We start from the raw sequence: 21241 nt of genomic DNA, 5'->3' as shown, positions 1-21241 counted from the left end.
TCACTTGCTTCGCTTTCTCAACCGTCCCTTTTCCCTATGCCATTTTTTTCTCAAACATTTAAGTTCAAAATTACCACTTGGTTAGACATACATGCTGCTACAAAATGAAATTATAAAAATGAATTAAAAGATACTAATATTGGATTAAATGTATCTCGAAAATCTATCTTATCTGGATTAATTATCTCGAAAAGAACTAATCTTGAAAAGATCTATCAAAAGCAAGTTTTTCGTGTATTTCTATCAAAAATTTTTCTCATTTTTGTTATGATAACTTTTTTTAGGTTTAAATTTTCTGTGTTTGACTTTCGTCAACGTGAATTGAAAATGTGCATGTGGCTGGATTACGCAAATACAAGCACGTTTACTTCTAAACAACTTCGTAACAGCAATTATTACATTGAAAATCTGATGTTTATGTACAAAAAATGGCATTTGGGAGGAAACCGTAGAATATGGTCTTTTTTGTTAAAAAAAACATTTTTGAGGAATCAGGAAGCGTTCGCATGAAAATGTATGAAGTAGGTATCAAATAAAAAGTACCGAGAATATTTTATCTAACGGGGAAATTTTTCTTTTCATTTGTTTTTAATGAAACTGGTGAAAATATGGTGGAATAAAACCTGCATGCTGGAAACGGTGTTACAGGTTATCGTTGTAAACAATTTTCTTCTTTTGATCATTCTAAATTGATGTTGAGTTTTTAATTCTTTTAGATGTGCAAATGAATTTATTCAAAATGGTTCACAGTCTTTTCAAATTGAAAATTACTTAATTGAAAATTTATTCGATTCTCGTATTCTGATTTGCAGTTACTCATAAAGTATTGGGTCGTGTTAATTGAAACTATTCCATTATGGCGAATGAAACTCCAGTCAACTCTTTCGTAAACTCCACCTACCCCGAACTAGTCAACTTCAGGTATTTAATCTTTCCTTCAGATTTTTTGATACCGGTTTTTAATAATATAAAACACATTGTAGTTGTAGACAGTAAGACATAGAAAAGTGTCAACCACAGAAAAGATAAATCTCTACTCAAAACTTCAAGTGAACCTTTTTTTGGTGACAATTTTTTGAATTGGCTTTGTGACGTTAATGCGTTTTGGCGCTTGCTTAAACTTGATGCTTAAATGTAAAAAAAAATTGACCTTAATAGAAAATGCTTCAGATGGTGAGCTTATTTTTTTTATTCATGCAGGATAAAAAGTGACGTACACGGCAAACAAATGTATGCAAAGGTGAAATGATAAGTACTTCACCACAAATCCCAATTAATTTCAGTATCCTGAATGAGCTGTACGGGAACAAAGAGGGAAGGGAGGACGAGAGGGTGTTCCATTTCATGCCCCGGAGTGCCACCAAGTCACACCAGATCAATGTGGTCGGACTGGCTCAGGCCATCATTGGGTTCACCAGGAACTTCTCAGGCAGCTTATTTTTTATCTGTTCATGAACTAAATAAAAAAACAGTTACGTAGGAGTTGATTTTATAAGTGTTCATGAACTAAATAAAAAACGGTTACGTAGGAGCTGATTTTATAAGTGTTCATGAACTAAATAAAAAACGGTTACCTAGGAGCTGATTTTTCTAGTGTTCATGAACTAAATAAAAAACAGTTACGTAGGAGCTGATTTTTCTAGTGTTCATGAACTAAAAGAAAAACATAAAATCAGCTGCTATGTAACTGTTTTTCTTTTAGTTCATGAACACTAGAAAAATCAGCTCCTACCTAACCGTTTTTTATTTAGTTCATGAACACTTATAAAATCAGCTGCTATGTAACTAAGTGTTCATGAACTAAATAGAAAAACAGTTACGTAGAAGCTGATTTTATAAGTGTTCATGAACTAAATAAAAAACGGTTACGTAGGAGCTGATTTTCTAAGTGTTCATGAACAAAATAAAAAACGGTTACGTAGAAGCTGATGTTTCTTGTGTTCATGAACTAAATAGAAAAACAGGATTATGTCTCAAATGGCATAATTCCCAAATGGCATAAAAATGAAAAATTTCCCAAATGGCATAAATTTCATGCAACAGTTGCATTGAAAAAGTCGAGAGCAACTTTTTTGTGAAAAATGTGAGAAAATTAGTCAAATTGTCAATTCAAATTTTGATTGACATTTATCTGGAAAAATTGTAGAATTTTTTTTATCAAAAGCGAAAAGATTGCGGTTATTGATAAGCTTCTTGTGTTCAAACGCATAAAATTTGTTTGGAAGCAATTAATTCCAAATATTGTTCACATGTTTTCGTTTTTGGCAAAATATTAGAATAAGAAACTGAGAGAAAACGTTTGACTTACAATGAAAACTTGGAATTTATGCCATTTGGGAAAAATTTCTTTTTTTTATGCCATTTGGGAATTATACCATTTGGGAAGTTACCGAAAAACAGTTACGTAGAAGCTAATTTTATAAGTGTTCATGAACTAAATAAAAAACAGTTACATCGAAGCTGATTTTATAAGTGTTCATAAACTAAGTGGAAACATTTATTTAGTGTTTTTCGTTCGATTTTTTTTTAGGAAAAGACTTAAAAATTAATCACGCTCAAAATTAAGGTTCGTGTTTTTGGGTCGTGTTTTTGGTTAGTTTATTTCAGTAAACCAACTTTTGCACCCTGCTTCATAAGCGTAAAGTACCGCAAAAAAATGTTAAAATACGGTATCAGTGAAGTTAGCCGGATTTTGAAGCGAGGGTTCTGAAAGATAAATATCGATTTTTTGCTATGAAGTGGCTGTTATGAGCCCATGTTCTATCTTTTGCCTCAACGATAGCTGTGAATCGGACAATTTTTATTAGTTAAATATCAATAAAGTACTTGGATGATTTTACTTGGTCGAGCTTCTGGAGAACGCGTGTGGCACAAAAAAAAAGTATTCGAAGAAAAATTGGAATAAATTGAGAAAAAATTAGCTGTGTGACAACTGTTATAGACGAATCAGCAGAAGTAGTGACGACAGAGAAGAGACGCCAGTATTACCTCAACCCAGAGCCAAACTTCTTCATGATTCTAACGATGAGTGTACCCAGAAAAGACACTAATGCTACAGGTGTTGTAACGCTTATAGCTAAGAGATTTGTGAAATTTCCTGCAAAAAATTGGGGTTCAAGTTAAACAAAATATTTTGAACATATTTGTTTTTCACGTGATGTTTTTCGTAATTAATCGCTGAATATTGCTTGTTTAGCTTTTACGTACATTTTCTCAATGTGATTTAAGTTAATAATTGTTAAAATGTTATAAAAACTTTTTTTTATTATTTTTAAAAGTAAAGTTTCTTAAAAATCGAAAAGACGCAATTATGTAATTTTTTTATATGTCTCATAAGTGAACATGTTATATTTTTTGGTTCAGGTGGCCATAGTGTGACCCAGTATGACCATGGCAAAGTGCCGGACAGAGTATACGGCAGTGTGTTGAAGCAGGCATACAAGGCATTCAAGTTTTTCCACGGAAAATTCCAGAACATTCTAGACGAATGTGGCGAAGGTGTGTCAAAAATTAACAGAAAAACTCTTTGGTTAAAAATTTAGTTCTTGAAAGTATTCATGATCCTCAGAAGTCCAACGGAGGTGAACCACATGAGAAAATTCAGATGCCAAAACCAGGGGCGGATCTGGTTTTTTTCGGAGAGAGGTGTCTCCCAAGTCATTATGAGGACCGTGTTTAGACCAAAATGTCTGCACCGCAGGAAAAATTTTTCAAACCAGATCATAAAAGGCCGCTTTTGACATTTGAAAAATTTTGACCAAAAAAAATTGCGTTTTTTTCGGCGCGCCCTCCCCTCAAAATTAGTATATATTGGCGCTCTTAGACAAAAGTATTAATGTAATGGGGCCGGTAAGCAAAAGTATAAGCGACTTCTAGTTTCGAAAGTAAATTTTAATTTTCAGATTTCCCAGCGGAATAAAAAAATTAACGTTTGATCCAGTTTGTAATGTAATCAAAAATTGTTCTTGAAATGCAAAGAGCTTTTAGGCCATATATTTGTTCTTTAAAATTCGAAAGTTGAAGTTTAAAAAATAGTTTTTTTGTTTCTTTGCGTTCATGACTCTGTGTTTCAATTTTGTTTTAATTCGCCCCTGTTTCAATCCGCCAGTGTTTTAATTTTGACAAATTGTTAACCGCTCCTAATTGCCGTCAAACCAATTCAAAAATAAGGCTATCTTGATTCTCTGACTCTGTTTCTCAGACAAACTGCGTGCGCAGCTAAATTTCTTCACCTCCTACTTTGAGCGACTGGACTTCGCCTCCTGTGACGTGTTGACCATCTTCGAAGGCATCAAGTTCCTCCCTATAGACAAAGACACATACCTCAGGGTGCAGTCATTCGCAGGTGAACCATAGGGAAAAATGTAGTTAATAAATTAGTTTTCATGACGTACGGCTTTAAATTAGAAGATTTCTTAAAGTTTAGATGCTGTTAAAGTATTTTGATCAATTTCAATATTGATTACTAATCAATATTGATCTCATTGTCTCAAATTATAGAAGTTCAGAAATATAAGGGTGCGGAAATACACCTTAAGTGAGCTGAAATACTTCAGAAAAGTGCTGATTACATTAGAAATGTGCTGAAATAAACTATAAGAGTGCTGAAATACATTATAAGAGTGCTGAAATACTTCATAAAAAGACTGATTACTTGAAAAGTGTGCTGAAATACACTATAAGAGTGCTGAAATACATAATGTGCTGAAATAATTCATAAAAAGACTGATTACTTAAAAGGGTGCTGAAATACACTAAAAGAGTGCTGAAATACTTTATACAAGTGCTGGTTTGACTAAATGATGGCGTTTGTTTATTTGTGTTGTTAGGGTCCCTGGAGCACGAGTTGTTCACTGAGATCGGCTTCTCTGGAGTGGAGGTGTCCAGCTTCTTCATGTATCTGGACTTCCTCATCTGGAGCAGTCTCAACCAGACAGACACTCAAGTACTCTATGAACACATGGTCAAAAAGGTAATAAAATCATGATTAATACCTCTCATTGTTAGTTATTTTGTTTGAAAAATTGGTTCTCATTTTGATTCTTTGTAATACAATTGAGAAAAAACTGTTTCTTTTGTTTCTTGAGTATGTAAAGTAGCAATTAAGTAATTCATATTGCCATTTAAATATACATTTCTATTTGCTGATAAATTTAACTTCTGCTATTCGAATAGTCAATTTGACTCATTTACAACAAACTTTTAGTATTTAATTTATTTCCGTGGTCTGCAGAGTTTAAATGTGAAAGTAATTTGGATGAAGAAAATATTCAATTTCGCAGTTCACATTGCATAGTCAATATTTAGTGGATTTTTAGGGTTAATGGGGGAATCGGTTATCAGTATTATTGTCGTGCTGTTTTTTTTTTCAGTAAAATATTATCTAAACTAACGAGCGTATGGTTAAATTACAAATCCACTTTTTTTCTAACCCAATTCGAAATGAAGTGCTAATTTGATGGCTTTTTCATACATAGCTTTGGTAATTTCAAAGCGTTTGTTTATCAGCACTATTGGTAGCTAGTGTTTTGAGAAATATAAGAGAACATAAAGAAGATGCAAGAATGTGAGACTCTTGTCTCCAATTTGGGGATTCAGTTTGGGGGGTCATTTCTTTTCTTTTTCAAGGCTTTTTTCATTTGTTTTTTTTTCGGTTTTGTTATTGCTCAAATGCGATATTTTTTTGGGCCCGACTTTTGATTGTTAAGAGTAATGAAGGCAGTGAGTACTCTTATAAAGGTCTTGGTGTTTTGTTTATTTTTTTCAGGAGTTTGTTCACGCTCAATTTAGATTTTTCGCGGTTTGAATTTTGATTTTTTTTTCAAGTTCACTTAATTTCCTTTTTTAAAATAAAGACAAATCACCGAACAGCAAATTTGTAAAGGTCATGAAAAACGTGATCGACTTCTAATTTCGAAATTTAAATTTAATTATCATATTTCACCAGCGAATTATAAATTTTACCTATTGATCCAAATTGGGTTAAATTTGTCGAAAAAGCACCAATCATAACTTGTTTGTGAAATTCAAGCAGCCTTAAGAGGATGATTTTTTTTCTTCAAAATCCGAAAGTTGAAGTTATTGAAAAAACAAGTCTGTTTTTTTATTGTTTCCTTGTGTTAATTTTTTTCCTTCTGTCGGATAGTTAAAAGAAGGCAAATGACGCTTTCAGAAAACAAAAATTCAAATGGCTCAAAAAAACTTGACTGTTTTAGTTTAGAATAGTTTTATGAAAAAGGGTTAATCATGAAAGGTTCCTGAAATGGTAAGTGCCTTAATATAATTGATTTTTTGAGCCTTTTCATTTTTTGAGTTTCGGAGAAAAAAAACATCATTTTTTTCTGTTCCCTTGATTTCTGTGATACTGATTCTGCTGGCTGTGTTTTGAGTTCACAAAACTTAAGGAATAAATATGATCGTCGCTGAATTTGCCTCCATGTTTTCAGCCTAAATTTTTTTAAATAATAAAGTTTAAAATTATTGTTTCCAAACTTCATAAAATTGTTTTTTCATTTACTCGCTTAACAATTTTTTTCAATGATCTTGGTAGATCATATTAGACGCTTCAGTGTATCTCGAGTCGTGATTTTTCTGTGAACTCGTTTGCGATAACCGTGAAGAAATAAATGCTTCAAAAAATTAGTTTCAAAAACTATTTTCCGTTCATTTAAATTTAAAACTTTATTATGGCACTTATTCGACCAAAACGAAAAGATAAAACAATTGATAAGAGGCCGGTCGATTTATTTTTGAAAAGGAAGGTAGTTTTCTCTCTGAATTTTTTTTTGTAAACTAATTGTTTGTTTGACTGAAAAAGCCGAAATGATCCATTCTTGGGGTAACATTTTTTGGGCCCGAGTTTTGCAAAACAATTTGCACCATCTTAATTCTGCTGAAATTCTAAGCAAGTTGTGTTTATCATTTTTTTTAACCTAAAGTCAACCCAATTTGAGGAAAACTTGTTTTAAATTTCTAGTTTAATGCGTTTCGTCCGAACAATTTAAATCAACAGTCTGAAAACGCAAAAATTCAGAACTTGTTTGTTTTTTGTTGGAATCCAGATCCAATTCAATAGGTTTTTAATATGATATCAATTACCGCGAATATCAATTACGTTTTATCAATTACCGCGAATATAAAAAATATAAGATGTCTGGAAAAAAATACTGATAAATAACACATTTAAATTCAACGACAGAGCGACAATTTGTAAAAGGCGACAATTCGTAACAAAGTTTTGGCAAGTAGATTACGCTTGCTCCGCTGCTTTTACATCCGGCACGAGGGTTTTACTGCGCATGAATCAGTGTTCCCGCTTAATTTTCAGTTGCTAATTGTCACCTGTTACGATTTTTCGCCTGTTACGAATTGTCGCCTGTTACGAACTATCGACTGTTGTGAAAATTTATCATGCTGATATAGGTTTAAGACCAAGTTAACATCAGCTCCAGTAAGCAGACCAAATTAAGATAGTTCTACTTCAACCAAATGTCGAGTTTGGATCAAAAATGGCTAACGCTGTGGGTAAAATCCTTGATTCTTAATGGCAATTTCCAACATAAAATCTTTGTCTTGTCACCAACAGAATTATAATGAACTAATTGGGGCTGAATATGTTGATTTGATTGACCGTTTTTAACAGGTCATCCCGGAAAGTCTGAAGAATGAACTATTGGTGACTGACTCTGTGCCCACCTACACTGGTCAGTTTGTGCACCCATCCTATGGACCAGAAGGGGAGGAGTTTGGGGATATAGGCAGTGGCATTGATCAGTTCCATAATGTACCACATGCTGTTAGTGGCGACGCAGGTACGTTGAATGTTAAGGATTCCATTTTTTTTTGGCAAAAGCAAGGAAATATCCCCTGGCTATTATAGTTCATCTCTTTGATTTTATCTGAAAGCAGATCTGAAAGTTAGATGAAAGCATATTTAAAATGCTTTTGATGTTCTAAACAACTATAAAATATGCCAGTGTAAAAATAGAAACAGAAAAAAATTTCTTACATGTAAAGTTACCATGTGAGATGTGAATAATTATTTGAGATTTTGCATTTCTTTTTTTACGAAGAGTTTCGAACCTGGTGAAAAGCTCTTCCCTCAAAAGCAGTTTTGGGGAAGACTGTTAGCTTGGATTTTCAAACAGTCAGAATCGAAATCTCGACTTTCAGCGCTAAGCAATTTTAATCCAAATTAACTGGTAGGATGACAGGGAAGATTTTAATTTCGTAAATTGAGTGGGGGGGGGGGGGCAGATGCAATCAAGTTAGTTTGATATGCCAATTAAATTTTTTAATCCGGTAAAATTCAAATATGCCTTTACGTAACTGAAAAGAACCACGAGAATCTAGCCAGATTCAGCCCTTTTGGAGTAAAACTTTTGCATAAAACAAATGGAGTTTTCCCATTTTTTAGGTATCTTTTAGTACAGATCAAACATTTTAATTTCGAGTTTGATATCTTTATCGCATTCTAGCAATCTGTCATTTTTTTCAAGGCCCTGTTTTTGCAAAGCGATCAACTTAGTCTTAACAAGATTCAATTGTGGTATTAATTTAGCCTAAATAGTCTTTCTTTTCAATCGTTTTTCACTGGTAACCTATCACTTGTTCATGCTTATCGCAATCAATTTGATGTTTCACTCTTGGTATAAAACTGTTTGCTTAAATCGACCAAGAGCAGCTCGAATAGTCCAATAATTCTCATTGGCTATTTACAGAAAAAGGCGTTCATGCAAGAGTTGGATAAAGCTTCATATCCGAACATGTCCATATTTGGTAATTGGACCAAATATGGCCATAACTTAGTTCTGGTTTTTGTTAGGCTTCACGGTGAACTATAAACGTCGAATAAAAAACGGTTCTTTAATGCGTGTGAATGTGCTAAAAATATTGGCGTCTTTTTAAATAGCAATAGGCGTAAAAAGTTGATGGAATTTCTTACAAAACATAGTTGGAAGAAGGTAACCACTAAGTTATCCAAGTGTAGAACGTTATATAATTTTTTGTTGGTCAGATGTTTTGGAACTGTTTTCATACTTACCTGGCGCCGACCGTCCTCCGATCATGTAGAGAGGTGGTCCAGGGTGAGGCTTCTGCATTGCACTGCGCGGAGGTTGACCTCTGCGATTTCCCCAAAGTGGGAAACTCGGACGCACAATTTCTTAGTGTAGGGACTGCGTACGCGCTATCCCTTTCAAAGCTGAAGTTGAATTTGAATATGCTGCTCTTTAAAGGTTGTTATTGACCGTTGTATTCGAAGGACTTTTCAACCTGCAGTTTTTAGCTGCTCGCTTTGTGACAAGTTGTTAGCTCGATTCTCATGGGTTCCCGATTTATCAGTTTTTGCTCTTAGATTAAGCTTGCTCATAATTTTTTTTACTTTGTTTTTGCGCTCAGTATAGTTAAAGAGATTCGGGTTATAACTTAACAACATGTGATAGTTGGAAATTGGGCTCTTTTCCAGTTCCCCCTTTCAAATTCAATTTCGAAAAGTCTATTTAACGTTGTCATAATGCAAGGAAGTTTGGTGTAGTGAACAAATCGACAATTCTGAACAGATTAGTTCTTCATACTTTACAGCGTAACATCACGCATTTAGCCATAATAACACGTAAAACAAACATAAAACTCGGTATTTTGAAAAGGGGAAAACTGGAAAAGAGCCGGAATTTGTTTAATTGAGTGCCAATGGACGAAGCGAAGATATTTATTTATGTCCTGTTGATTTAATTTTCTTTCTTATCTTTCAGAATCTGTGCGTACAGTGTACCTCGGAAGTGGCGACTCGTTTTCAGCCACGGGTGGAAAAGAGAGTAAATTGAGAGCCAACTGGCTGGTCATCTACAGGTCCAAGAACATGTGGGTGTGTCTGTTGATCGACAAGGCATCCAAACCAGAACTGAAGTTGGATTTCTTCCGGAGGGTCCATGGGTTTCTAGGTCAGCACATCACTTTGACTCATTCCGTTTTTACCACTTATAATAAAAATAATAATGATAAAAATTTATTCGTTTTTTACACAAACGCAGCGTAGTGACTTATCACGAAGGGAACAGACTCGATTTTTTTTTACCCAACTAATAACAATAAAAAATCGCATCTTGGAAGAACACCAAAAAAGCCAGTGGCTCTATTTTCTCTCCCCCACCTGCAAAATTTTACAAGTAATTAATTGTTCACATTGTTCGGGGGGGGGTAGGAAAAAGAGCCGAGACAGTTAGCTGCCTATTGATTTGTGTCTTGACATGGGCATCGACTTTGTTATAAAGAGTCGTTTTTATAAAGGGACTTAAGAAAACCAAAAATATTCGTTGTCGCATAATTAGTCAGTATGTCAATTTTTACAATAAAAATCGAACGTAGTGAGACAAATTTTGAACTCTTACCAGTAAAAGTTCCAAGGTGAGGGGGGGGGGTTGTCGAGGAAAAGCCCTTTAGGTTCTTTTCCAGTCCCGCTTTGATTTTTTTTCGATTTTCGAAATATGAAAATCTACTTTGAATGATTTTTCATTTTAGAAATTGCTTTAAAACGTCTCATCGTGAACAAGTGAACAAATTTTAACAACATTTATATGTAAATACCGCGTCATCAATTTTCGAACGGCCTTATTTTGTAATTTTACAAGGCGTTTGGGAAATTGGAAAAGAGCCGCCATTTACTCACTGATGTCGTGTCCTTTATTGTACCTGTTATTATGTCAATACATGAGTTAATGTTTTTAAGTGAGCTTTCATGACAAGCCTTGTTTAATAAGTTACCTAGATGATCTAGATGAACAAAAATGAGAATTGTTTTTGAAACAAAAAAACCTAATGAGTTTTTGAATAGCTGTAACCACCTTCCTCCTTTTTGTATGGGGCTGAAGAAATTCGTTAGTAGGTAGAATATTCGAATATTTTTAGCCTTTGGATTAGTCCTTTATAGAGGTGGATATTCGAATAGTCAACTTTGCTTGTAAACATTACCCAGTCCAGAAAAGTTGCAAAAATGCATGTAATTCTTAAGCAGGTATTCAACAGGCGTTCTCCGTCAAGAGCTGAACAGGTCGTATTTGGTCCTCGTTTTTAGTATTAGCCCCCGGTCCTGCTCAGTGCAAGACCAACCGTGGGGGAGGGAGATGTCATGCATTTCGACGCAATCGTCCCACCTTGAGGAGGCGGATGACACTGGGACCCCTCCAACCGTGACTGAAGTGGTCCTTTCCCTTGTGGATAAATATCGTCTTAATTAAGATCTTTAATTGTTTCAGGCCCTGGACTGTCGTCTCTCTCTGATGACGTCGTGATTTCTCTGGATCGACACAAAATGACGCAAAATACTGGAGGTAACGGGGGACCACAGATGCATCCACAACTAGTCTGCTACATTTACTTCAATAGAATGAATCTGGCCACCAGGACAGTGTAGTTAAATAAAAGAAGATTAAACAAACTGCAGCTGGTTTCTTAAAGAGTCAATGATTGTAATGATGACTTTTATATAAAGTTTGATGATGTTTTTTTTTTTCGTTTTTTTTTCTAGGGAATTAGAATTAAAATTTGTTCGCACTCAAATTTGATATTTTTTCCGGTTTAAGTTTTGTTTAGTTCTTTTTTTTCCTGCGGAATAAAAATATATTAAGATAACTTAGACTCCAGCTGATTTTTTAAAAACTTGAGAAATCTCGGCTCTTTTCCACAACCCCCTCCCTACTGAAATTCAATTTAAAAAAATATTTTTAACTATGTCATAATGCAATGACAGAGTTAAAAATATTTGATGGAAGTTTGAGGGGTAAAAAATTCTACTGGCAGTGATGTTCATTTAAACAATTTCAATTGCAAGGATGGTACTTAAGTTCAGGTCTGATGTCAGTTTCTCTATTTAAAGTAAGTGTTGGGCAAAAAGGTGATTATTAAAATAAATAAGTTAAGAAATAAGCTGAAAATTGCCAATTAATGAATTCTTTAATTTGTTCGTAGGTAAGTGAACATTTTTACACTTGCAAAGCAAAGTGTATTAGTACGAACTTTCTTTTTTTCCAACCTAAGTCGCAAATAAAATTGCTACTTTTGGTGGCTTTTTTGAATCGGTAGGCTGCGGTAGTAGTATGATATCATGTGCTTTGGCATTTGATTAGTAAAAAGTAAACTCAGCTGATGCATTTTTATTTCATCAAATGAACCGAAAAAAGTTATTTGTTTCAAACAGCACTACAATGATTGAAAGCTCGATTTAAGAAATTTTCGAGCTCAATGTAGCTCGCAATTTTTTTTGAAATGCTTAATTAATCTTGCGGAGCGAGTGTGATAGTACGAACCTTCTTTTTTCCAAACTAAGTAGCAAAAAAATGTGCTACTTTTGGTGGTTCTTTTGAATCGGTAGGCTGCGGTAGCAGTATATTGTCATATGTACTTTAACATAGTAAAAAGTTGACTCGCAATTGTTTTGAAATGCATAATTTAAATATAATTTGGCTTGACGCGTTCCAATTTATTACATGCAAAATTGTTTCTTTTTTGTATTTGGTGCTCTTCTGCGGTAGCAAATTGGCAATTGATTAGCATATGTAGCTTGGTTATTAGTGGCTAATTAATGGGGAATTTAAGCATCCGTGGGTGAGTGCTTGAGACTCAAGCTTGCGAGGTCGCAGATTCAAATCCTTCACGTAGCCGAGAGTTTGCTAATTCCAGGCTTATTTCAACTTTTTATTTTACTTGATAGAGTTGCTTTTTGGTCGTGTTTTCGCAGCGCAGCTTCGCCTTTGTGTTCATAGATAATTTGGCTTTATGCTTTTCAATATATTACATGCAAAATTGTATCTTTTTGTGTTTGGTTTTAATTATACTGCATCGAATTGGTAATATCTTAGCCAATGTAGCTGCGTTAATGGTGGCTAATTTTTGGGGATTTTAAGCATCCGTGGCTGAGTGGTTAGTGGGTGCGACTCAAATTTGCTAGGTCGCAGATTAGAACTCGACACGTAGCCGAGTTTTTGCTAATTTGAGGCTTATGTCTACTTCTTATTTCACTTGATAGAGCTGCTTTTTGATCGTGTTCTCGCAAGTGTTTGCGAAGCGTAGCTTAGCCTCGAAATTAAAATTTATTAGAAGTCTCGGCTCTTTCCAACTAGCCCCTACCTCCCCACTACTGAAATTCAATAGAAAGTTTTTTTAACTTTGTCATAATGCAATGAAACTTTGCGTTGTGAGCAAACCAACTCTTGTGAACAGATTTTTCTCTACCACGTTTTACAACGTAACATAACGCTTTAATAGAAATTTTATAACACATCATTGTAACTAGTTTTAGAACAATGAAGCAAGTATGTTATGTTTAGAAGGGTCTGCCGCGAAAGATGATTGTCAGAAAATAAATAGTTATAGAATCAAATTTAAGTTTAAAAAACAAATTAGCGTGTATAAACATTGAGTATGCGCTTATTTTTCTCCAAAAGGCAACTTGATGGAAATTTGAGTGGAAAAAAAGATCCTATTGGCAGTGATGTTTTTTAAACAGTTTCAATTGCACAGATGGTACTTATTTCATGTCTGATGTTGTCTTTTTCTCGATTTAAAAAAGTATTGGGCAAAAAATTGATCACAAAAATAGATAAATTTGGAAAATAGCTGAAAATTGAAAAGATTTGAAATCTTTATTTTGTTCATAGTTAAATGGCCTTTTTTTTTTTTTTTAAAAAGAGTGAAAATTGTTTATTCCTTTCAATAATTGCTCCGACCATTGAAATTGTATTTGTATTCGGGTGAGTTTTTCTTTTTTCGATGCAAAATCAGCTAACACAAAAAATCATCAGACTGGCTTGAGTGATATATCTTTCTAAAGGCCTTTCAATGGTGATTCGAACCACATTAAACATTGAGAAAAACTGGTTTGAAATTTTTGTTTTTTCGTCTAATTTAGCAAGTAAAGCCAGCGAGCAGGTTTCTTTACGCTTAATGAAGCCGTTTACAATAGCCTTATTATGCTTATTTATATTTTTACTCGAGTAAAATTAGTTTTGTATTTTTTAACGCCATTTTGGGAATCAAAAATTCAAAAAAAATCTGCAATTTTAACATGTTTTTACTGTTTTCTTTCTAGTCATTTCTCATCAAAAATTGATATTCAATTTGTCTATTTTACAATGGCTCTCGAATACGCCTTTGTTGTTGTTTTTTGTTCAGATCCTATTATCACACCACTCAGAAAAAAACTACACTAATTTGAAGAAAAAAAATTATGTGTGGTTTTTAAGACTAGTCGGAACATTCTGTACTACTTGCAGAGTAACCGACTATCCTTGTTTTAAATTGGCTTTCAGTTTTTTTAAATAACTACCGATCTTGCGAGGGACGTTTATTAGTAAGAACTTTATTTTTTCTAACTTAACTCGCAAATAAAAGTGTTCATTAAAAGTTTTCCTTATTTGGTGGAACTTCTGCTATAATATTGATCTCTAGCATTGGAAATTTCTGAGCATCTGCTCTGTTGTATTTGTGGCTAGTGCTTATGATTGCTTAAGCGTCTGTGGCTGAGTGGTTAGTGCGTGAGACTCATAATCTCTACGTTGCACAATGAAACCGATGCTTAAATTTTTTTTGCAAAACGCCGCGTAAAAGCTTTTTGAACATTTTTATTTTGTAATTTTACGAGGGGATGGGAAACTGGAAAAGAGCCGATAATTTTGATGTTATTTTGTGTGGATTTAAATGGACATCTCTGTTAACTGATAATAAGTAACAATACTGTCCTGTAGCAGAGCTCAGAACGCGGACAGATCGAACAGTGCGAACAGACTTGCTTCTAGTCATGAGCTGATGCTGCAGTTGTGTGATCTGCACAATGACCTCAACAATCAACCTATGCATTCTTCCAGGGATCCCAACAAACAGTCCGAGTTTATCGAGAGACTGGGTTTGCCTTTTGTTTTTTTCTATTATTCGGCCTAAACGGATTCTATTTTATTATGAAAATTGAACCATAATGCTTGAATCTGATTGGTTGAAACCTAATCCAGCAAACGAAAAAAGGATTTGAAAAATAACGGGAAGTTCAGTTAAAATATATGTTGTTTTCGGCCGTACTGCGGAAAAAAAGACCCGTGTTTTCTGTGATAAAACCCAAGTTGTATCATTTTTGATATAAAGAAAAATGGATGATAATGATTGAATTTTTTGATTGAAAGGTAATCTGAATATAAAATTGCAAGAATATTATATCAGTTAACGTTGGTAATTTTGTATTCAAATCTTCTCGACTGTGACATATAATGGGTTAGTTTGGTGTAAGGTTTTCTGATACGGCATTGAACTTAAATTCAAAAGGGACGTATTGTTTGATTCCGTAATTTTTATTTTCGCAAAATCTATTTTTTGAATTTTCCGTCGATGAACTGATCAAATTTGTCCCAAAAAGTTCGAAGACCGTGCGATGTTTTTTTCGTGTTTGAAATGTATTTTTTTCCATTTTGTGTATTTCAGCGAAGAACAACCAGGGCTACTGGCTGTACGGCAGAATCAGTCACCAGAGAGAAGTTTACATGGTCATCAACAACAAAGAGAAAGCACTGAAGGACGTGTACGAAACAATGGCGTCTATTCTAGAGACAGAATTCGGAAATTTATTCTACGCCGTCTAGATCATTCTAGAATATTCTCAATTCTTGAATTTTCTCATGTGGAAGTTTAAATTATTATGGGATTTATTGGAGAATGTTGTGACGTGGAAGTTCTAATCTAAATTATGAATACGAGCAGACCAGAATCGTCCGCTATTTTTGAAGAGTCCATTACACCCTATGGAAGTCGCATTGGAGTTTACACTCATATCAGCAATTATCACAATTTTATTGTTATCTTCACTTGGGAGTTTATTTTTGACAGGTCCCAGAACCAAACAAGGAAATAAGTTTCTCTTGGTTCTTCATGATATTTTGAGTTACCTTCAAAAAACTTTTCGGAAGCTTATGGCCAACTTGCGAGGAAATTTCTGCTTGAAATAAATAGCGTGTTGAACACTGTTTCAGCTGCTGTGAAATTGTTCTCTTGAAAAGTTAACTTTATTGTCAATTCTAATTTTTGAACTACTATGTTTGCTGATCAATTGAATAGATATTTATATTTTTCAACATATCTTTAATTTATTATTTAGAAATATCGTTTTCATGTTTTTATTGAGTTAAATTGTTAATTCAATCGTTTTCTTGTGGCCCATTTTTTGACGGTTAAAAAGTTTATGGAATTGTGTTTAGATATTCCAAATGTTGTCCGCAGCAAATCGCCAGCTACCCCTACTAGAGGTCGACGTCCTTTTCTACCCCAACCAGCTAGATCAACAACCCCTGGATCGACACTTCCGTCTCCTGGTTCATTCAGGTTCAGATATTTTTGATACTTTTTTCGAGAAACTGGCTCTACCACCTGTAGGATTGAAAAGCTCGCTTGGATTAATTAATCATTAATGAACACCATAAGATGATAAAATTGGAAAATAATGATTGGTAAAAGATTGGCTCACAGTCGAAAAATATCCGATTAATATTTAAAAACTGACATTCAGTCTAATTAAACTATTCCAAGCACGATGAAATTATTGATGCTTATGTCATGGGACGTTGGCAGTTAAAGAGCTATAAAGTGTTTTTGTCATAGAAATCCATCTGGCCTTTGTCCTTATTTAAGGAAAGCATCAATAATTGATCATACTTGTTTAGTGTGTCATTCAGACGGAGTTCTCTAACGCGGTTGACAGAAAATTTGACAGTTTTCGCGAAGCCCAAAACGAGCAAACTGCAAGAGAGCCTGGGTAATGCGGTCAATGATTTGGTGAAGGCTTTACATTTTTACCAGAACAACGTGAGTATTTGGCTCATTATTTGAGAAGGTTGGTTGCGGCGTAAAAATATGGACAAAACAGTATCTATTTAGGAGCTTGGATTTTTTTTTTGAAAATCAAGCCCCATCGAAGAAAAAACTTTACATTCGCTGTCCGTCTTAAGTTTAGATAAGGTACTATAGCAAAAGCATCATAATGCGATAAATAGTTAGAATCAATAACTAATTGAGTATTATTTGACGCAATTTTAGATGAGTTTTTGCGTCTTCCTAGTGATGTACGTGCCACAAATGAATTGAATACGCTTATTTAGATCGTGTGGTTTTTTGGAAAAAGTCCTAAAATTAGTTCGCTCTCAAATTTGGTTTTTTTGCGGTTTGGTTTTGGATTTTCCTTGAAGCTTATTCCAAATTAAATTACTGAATGGAAAGCAAGTTACACTACAATTAAAAAAGCGCAAATAGCATGAAAAAAAAACGTGGTTGACTTTTTGTTTCGGAAATGGATGTCAATTTTAAGATTCTGAAAAAAAAACGTTTCTTTTTTCTCAAATTATTATAAGTTTTAAGTAAAATCTGAAAGTTGTTAATCTGAAACAAACGCGCATTAACGATGTATTTTTGTCTTTGAAATTCGGAAATTAAAACCAACTGAAATATACGTTTAGGATTCCTCGACCGTGCCCCCGCCAGTGACTACAAATAAACCCCCTCAACCATCCTCAGGGTTCTCCAGGTTCTACTCGCGTGCCTACTCCGAACTAGCATCGCCCAAGGGCCCCTTCGGATCAACCGACCACCAATCATCAAACACCACTCAGGGTGTACCCACGGCGGGTAATGCGGCTGGAGGTGGAGGGGGTGAGACTTCTGAGGTTCCAGTGGATGAGTTGACCAAGTTAGTCTGTGGGCCTGGAGGTCTCATGAATGCCTTGTTGCAGGTAAACATTTTTGTCTTTATGGTTTTTAATTTTTTGTCTTTGTGAAATAATAAATGGTCGGAAAAAAGACTTAAATTGGGATTAAAAAACAGACTTTCATGTAATTTTCATTTTTTTTCAGAACTTTTTCTTTCGATGTCATTTTAAGAACAAAAATGACAATTGTTCGATTGGTGCAATTTTGTTTGTCGATGACAGCGATGAATTTTAATTGTAGTAATTGTTTCGACATATACTGAACAGCAGAATCTATGCTAATTTGTTTTGCAAGCACACCAAGTGGATGCTTGTATTTTGCTATTTCAATTGATTATTAAGGCCTAGAATTGTGATTGGCTGTCATTTCTCATTGACTTGCATGCCGGAATCAAAAGTCAGTTTTTGATCTAAACATTACCATATTTGGTAATCTGACCAAATATGGTCATAACTTAATTCTCTCGTTTAACGCAAGAGCACATACGACTGTCTTCAAATACTAAATGTATGATGATCGAAGTTAGAATATGTCAAACGAGTTTTCACATTAGTGGCCAAAAAAGATATTTCTTATTGAACGGTTAAATTGCGTCTACTGCTATTAAAAGAATAAGATATTACAGGGTCGCTGTTTGTAGAAGGTTCGATCGCTATACTTTGTTCGAGGCTTTTCGATGAAAATTTCATACTTACCTGGCGCCGACCGTCCTCCGATCAAGCAGAGAGGTGGTCCAGGGTGAGGCCTCTGCATTGCACAGCGCGGAGGTTGACCCCTGCGATTTCCCCTAAGTGGGAAACTCGGACGCACAATTTCTTAGTGTAGGGACTGCGTACGCGCTATCCCTGTAAATCTTATCTGAACATCTTTGGTATTGCAAACTAGAACAACTTGATATCCAGGTCATTTCGGGACGAGGTTAAATCATTGTCTATTTAATGAGAGCATGAAAGTGGTTACTATTGTGAAATAACAGAAGATTCATTAGTAAGATATCTTCGAAATGTTTAGAAAATAGATATGCTTACGAATTTCCAAGCTTCTTAAGGAGCAGGTCAATGATGGACCGAATGCAATTTTTGTGCCCAGCGCTTTCTCCTGTTGCTATTGGGGGGTGTTAACTCGATACTGCAAAATTTGAGAAATTTCTAGAAGTTTTGGGTGTGCAAAAAGTAGCATTTCAACATAACCGCAATAGATCTTCTAGTTTTCAACTAAATTTAAACAAATTCAAAAAAGAGCTATCTCTGAGAAAATGTAAAACGTATTAGATTGTGAAAAAATTATCATTTCAGGTGTTCCATTACGGTCTCAAGTCCCCCACCATGTTCCGATCGGTACATGCGTGGGATTTGTTCATCTCGTTCAAGGACGAACTGGCGGCCAAGACCCAGTTGAGTCCGATTGAGAGTGACGTGGCCATGGCCACTAGCAGATTCAACAATACACTATTTGCGAAGGATTTGAAGTTTCATATACTCGCTTGTTTTGCACTCAGGTTGGTAATAGAAGTCGGTAGTCATTAGTTTTTGAACACAGCACTATTCGCTGCTACTGAGCTCCAATTAAGTGTTAATGAAAATTGTAATTTTTCGCGTTTTTAGTTCGTGTGGGTTTCATAGGGAAAAAAATTCAACTGGCTTTAAACTTTTGGTTTCTATTTTAATTACTTAGTTCATTGACTTACAAACATAAATGCATGAGTGAACACCATTGTCACAATTAAAAATCGTTTTAATGTGAATGTAAAATTTTTCCTTGCCTTTTTGAATTTTGGTTCTCATAAGTTCCAGTGAAATGAAAAAATTAGCTGCTTATCCGATTTTTTTTTAATTAACTGCTTTTAATTTTGTTAGTTCTTCACTACCCAATTTTTTTGCAAGTTAACTTTTGTGTTCAACTCAAATTGATTTGCTGAAGTCAAATTAGGCTCCCCAATAATTAAAAATTAAATGGCGCAAAACAAAACCTGATTTGTTTTGAGTTTCAAACCGGAATATGATTTCAAAATTTTGCTAAAGAATAAAAAAGAGTTCCATTGATCCAGTTTTCTCAAATCGGCTTAGTTGTCTCAACCTGTGTCATTTTTTTGAAAAAAAGCTATAAATCAGTTTATTTTTATTTTTTATTTTAAAGAGTATTTTTTTTTCGGTGTTCTCGAATTTAATGCGCATGCAATCATGCAGTTAACTGTACCGCGTGTGATCCAGCTAGATTTGTCTATTTAACGTGCATGCTTTGCTTATTGATATCTGTGAATCAACTATGCGTGGAAATCGGTCAATGCAAGGTGAAATTACAAAGTTTGAATCAAGTGTCCCTTGCCGAAGTTGTCTTTTGAATCAAGTAAATATTTTGAAGTTATTTGGTTTTCTTTCTAGGCATAATTTTCTTTTTTTTCGTCGTTTTTAGAGCTTTCTATTTACATTTTTTGCATGTGATTGTAAAGCGTAGCTTCGCTAACTGTTTTTTTGGTTATAATTTTGCTTGAAATTGAAATAACGAAGAATTGAGCACTTATTATCCAATTTTGGATTTTTTATTTATATAAAAATTCGTATGAAATATATCGTTTGGGAGATTTCGTATGCAATTTTTAAATTTGGTTCCATATATGCTATTAGTTGAGTTAGTTTTGCCTGCGGAATTGTACTGGTCTTCTAGTATGTCCACTATTAAGAGTCGATGAACGTAGATCAGACCTTTATATAGGCCGTGATGTTTTTTTTCAGGCTCAAATTTTTTTCGGGGTTTGACTTATAATTTTTTTTTTCAAGTTCAGTTCAATTCCTTTGTTAAAACCCGGGAAAACTCCACTTTCGAACATCGAAAGTGTAAAAATTACGAAAACGTGATCGACTTCTAGTTTCGAAAATGATATTTAAATATCAGGTATCCCAGCAAAATGAAAATTATGCCGATTGGTTCTTTTTTTTTGAAATTCGCTTAATTTTATCAGGAAAGTGTCAATCATAAATTGTTTTAGACGTTCAAAGAGCTTTAAGGCCATCTAGTTTTTCGTGTTAGTTCAAAAAGGAGTTCATTGACTATTTTCCAACTGTCTGTAGTCCGTTGGCTATGGTTACATATGCGAGCTAATGAGAAAAGTGTTGCATGGTGATTCGACGTTTTCTGTCCCAACTCGACAATATAAATGTTCCATTAGGTGGAACTTTGCTGCATAGCATTGGCAATTTATTAGCAGCTGTTACTTCTTTTTGATGAGTTTTTTTTTTCAAGCGCCTTTGGCACAGATACGGGAGTGTGAGACTCCTAATCTCTATATAGTGTGTACATTTCTGGTTTTTTGCATAAGTTTCATTTTTCAAGACATACCTTTTTTTCATTTTGTGAGTTTTTAGAGCTACGTTTTGCCGTTTTCCGGTTTGCGTTAATGAAAAAAAAGCTTCACGTCTGTTTTTCAATGATAACTCTGATAGTTTTGCAATGTTTGAGTCGCACAACAAATCGAGTTTTTTGCAACGTATATTGCACATTTCTGTAGTCA

The 21241-nt window shown here is 34.4% G+C and overlaps 2 protein-coding genes and 2 non-coding genes across 4 annotated transcripts in view; all 4 read left to right on the top strand.

Moving 5' to 3' along the window:
- LOC134852873 (DENN domain-containing protein 5B-like) overlaps positions 1–21241 on the top strand; it is a 46634-nt gene that overhangs the window by 11321 nt on the left and 14072 nt on the right. The window contains exons 15-18 of the mRNA XM_063868712.1: positions 16233–16356; positions 16695–16836; positions 17484–17756; positions 19029–19231. Coding sequence (XP_063724782.1) covers positions 16233–16356; positions 16695–16836; positions 17484–17756; positions 19029–19231 — 742 coding nt within the window. The remainder of the gene's footprint in view (positions 1–16232; positions 16357–16694; positions 16837–17483; positions 17757–19028; positions 19232–21241) is intronic.
- Positions 607–16101, top strand: LOC134852966 (vacuolar fusion protein CCZ1 homolog). Its single transcript, XM_063868858.1, has 11 exons — positions 607–921; positions 1284–1429; positions 2942–3058; positions 3364–3498; positions 4202–4345; positions 4830–4972; positions 7643–7811; positions 9753–9941; positions 11253–11400; positions 14742–14896; positions 15463–16101. The coding sequence occupies exons 1-11, from the start codon at positions 857–859 to the stop codon at positions 15618–15620; spliced, it is 1569 nt and encodes a 522-aa protein (XP_063724928.1). The 5' UTR covers positions 607–856; the 3' UTR covers positions 15621–16101.
- LOC134853729 (U1 spliceosomal RNA) lies at positions 9036–9196 on the top strand. Its single transcript, XR_010164364.1, has one exon. It is a non-coding gene; the product is annotated as a U1 spliceosomal RNA (small nuclear RNA).
- Positions 18421–18582, top strand: LOC134853731 (U1 spliceosomal RNA). Its single transcript, XR_010164366.1, has one exon. It is a non-coding gene; the product is annotated as a U1 spliceosomal RNA (small nuclear RNA).

This window comes from Symsagittifera roscoffensis, chromosome 8 (genome assembly GCF_963678635.1).
Source record: "Symsagittifera roscoffensis chromosome 8, txSymRosc1.1, whole genome shotgun sequence".
Taxonomy (NCBI): Eukaryota; Metazoa; Xenacoelomorpha; order Acoela; family Convolutidae; genus Symsagittifera; species Symsagittifera roscoffensis.
The sequence above is the reverse complement of the archived record's forward strand: the minus strand, read 5'-3'. Positions and strand labels throughout refer to the sequence as shown.

Bases quoted from the DNA above. Each gene is read 5' to 3' on its own strand.
- LOC134852966 (XM_063868858.1), top strand. From the start codon at position 857: ATGGCGAATGAAACTCCAGTCAACTCTTTCGTAAACTCCACCTACCCC. The intron at 3,059-3,363 runs GTGTTGTAACGC...TTTTTGGTTCAG, and splicing joins AAAAGACACTAATGCTACAG to GTGGCCATAGTGTGACCCAG. The intron at 7,812-9,752 runs GTACGTTGAATG...CTTATCTTTCAG, and splicing joins TGCTGTTAGTGGCGACGCAG to AATCTGTGCGTACAGTGTAC.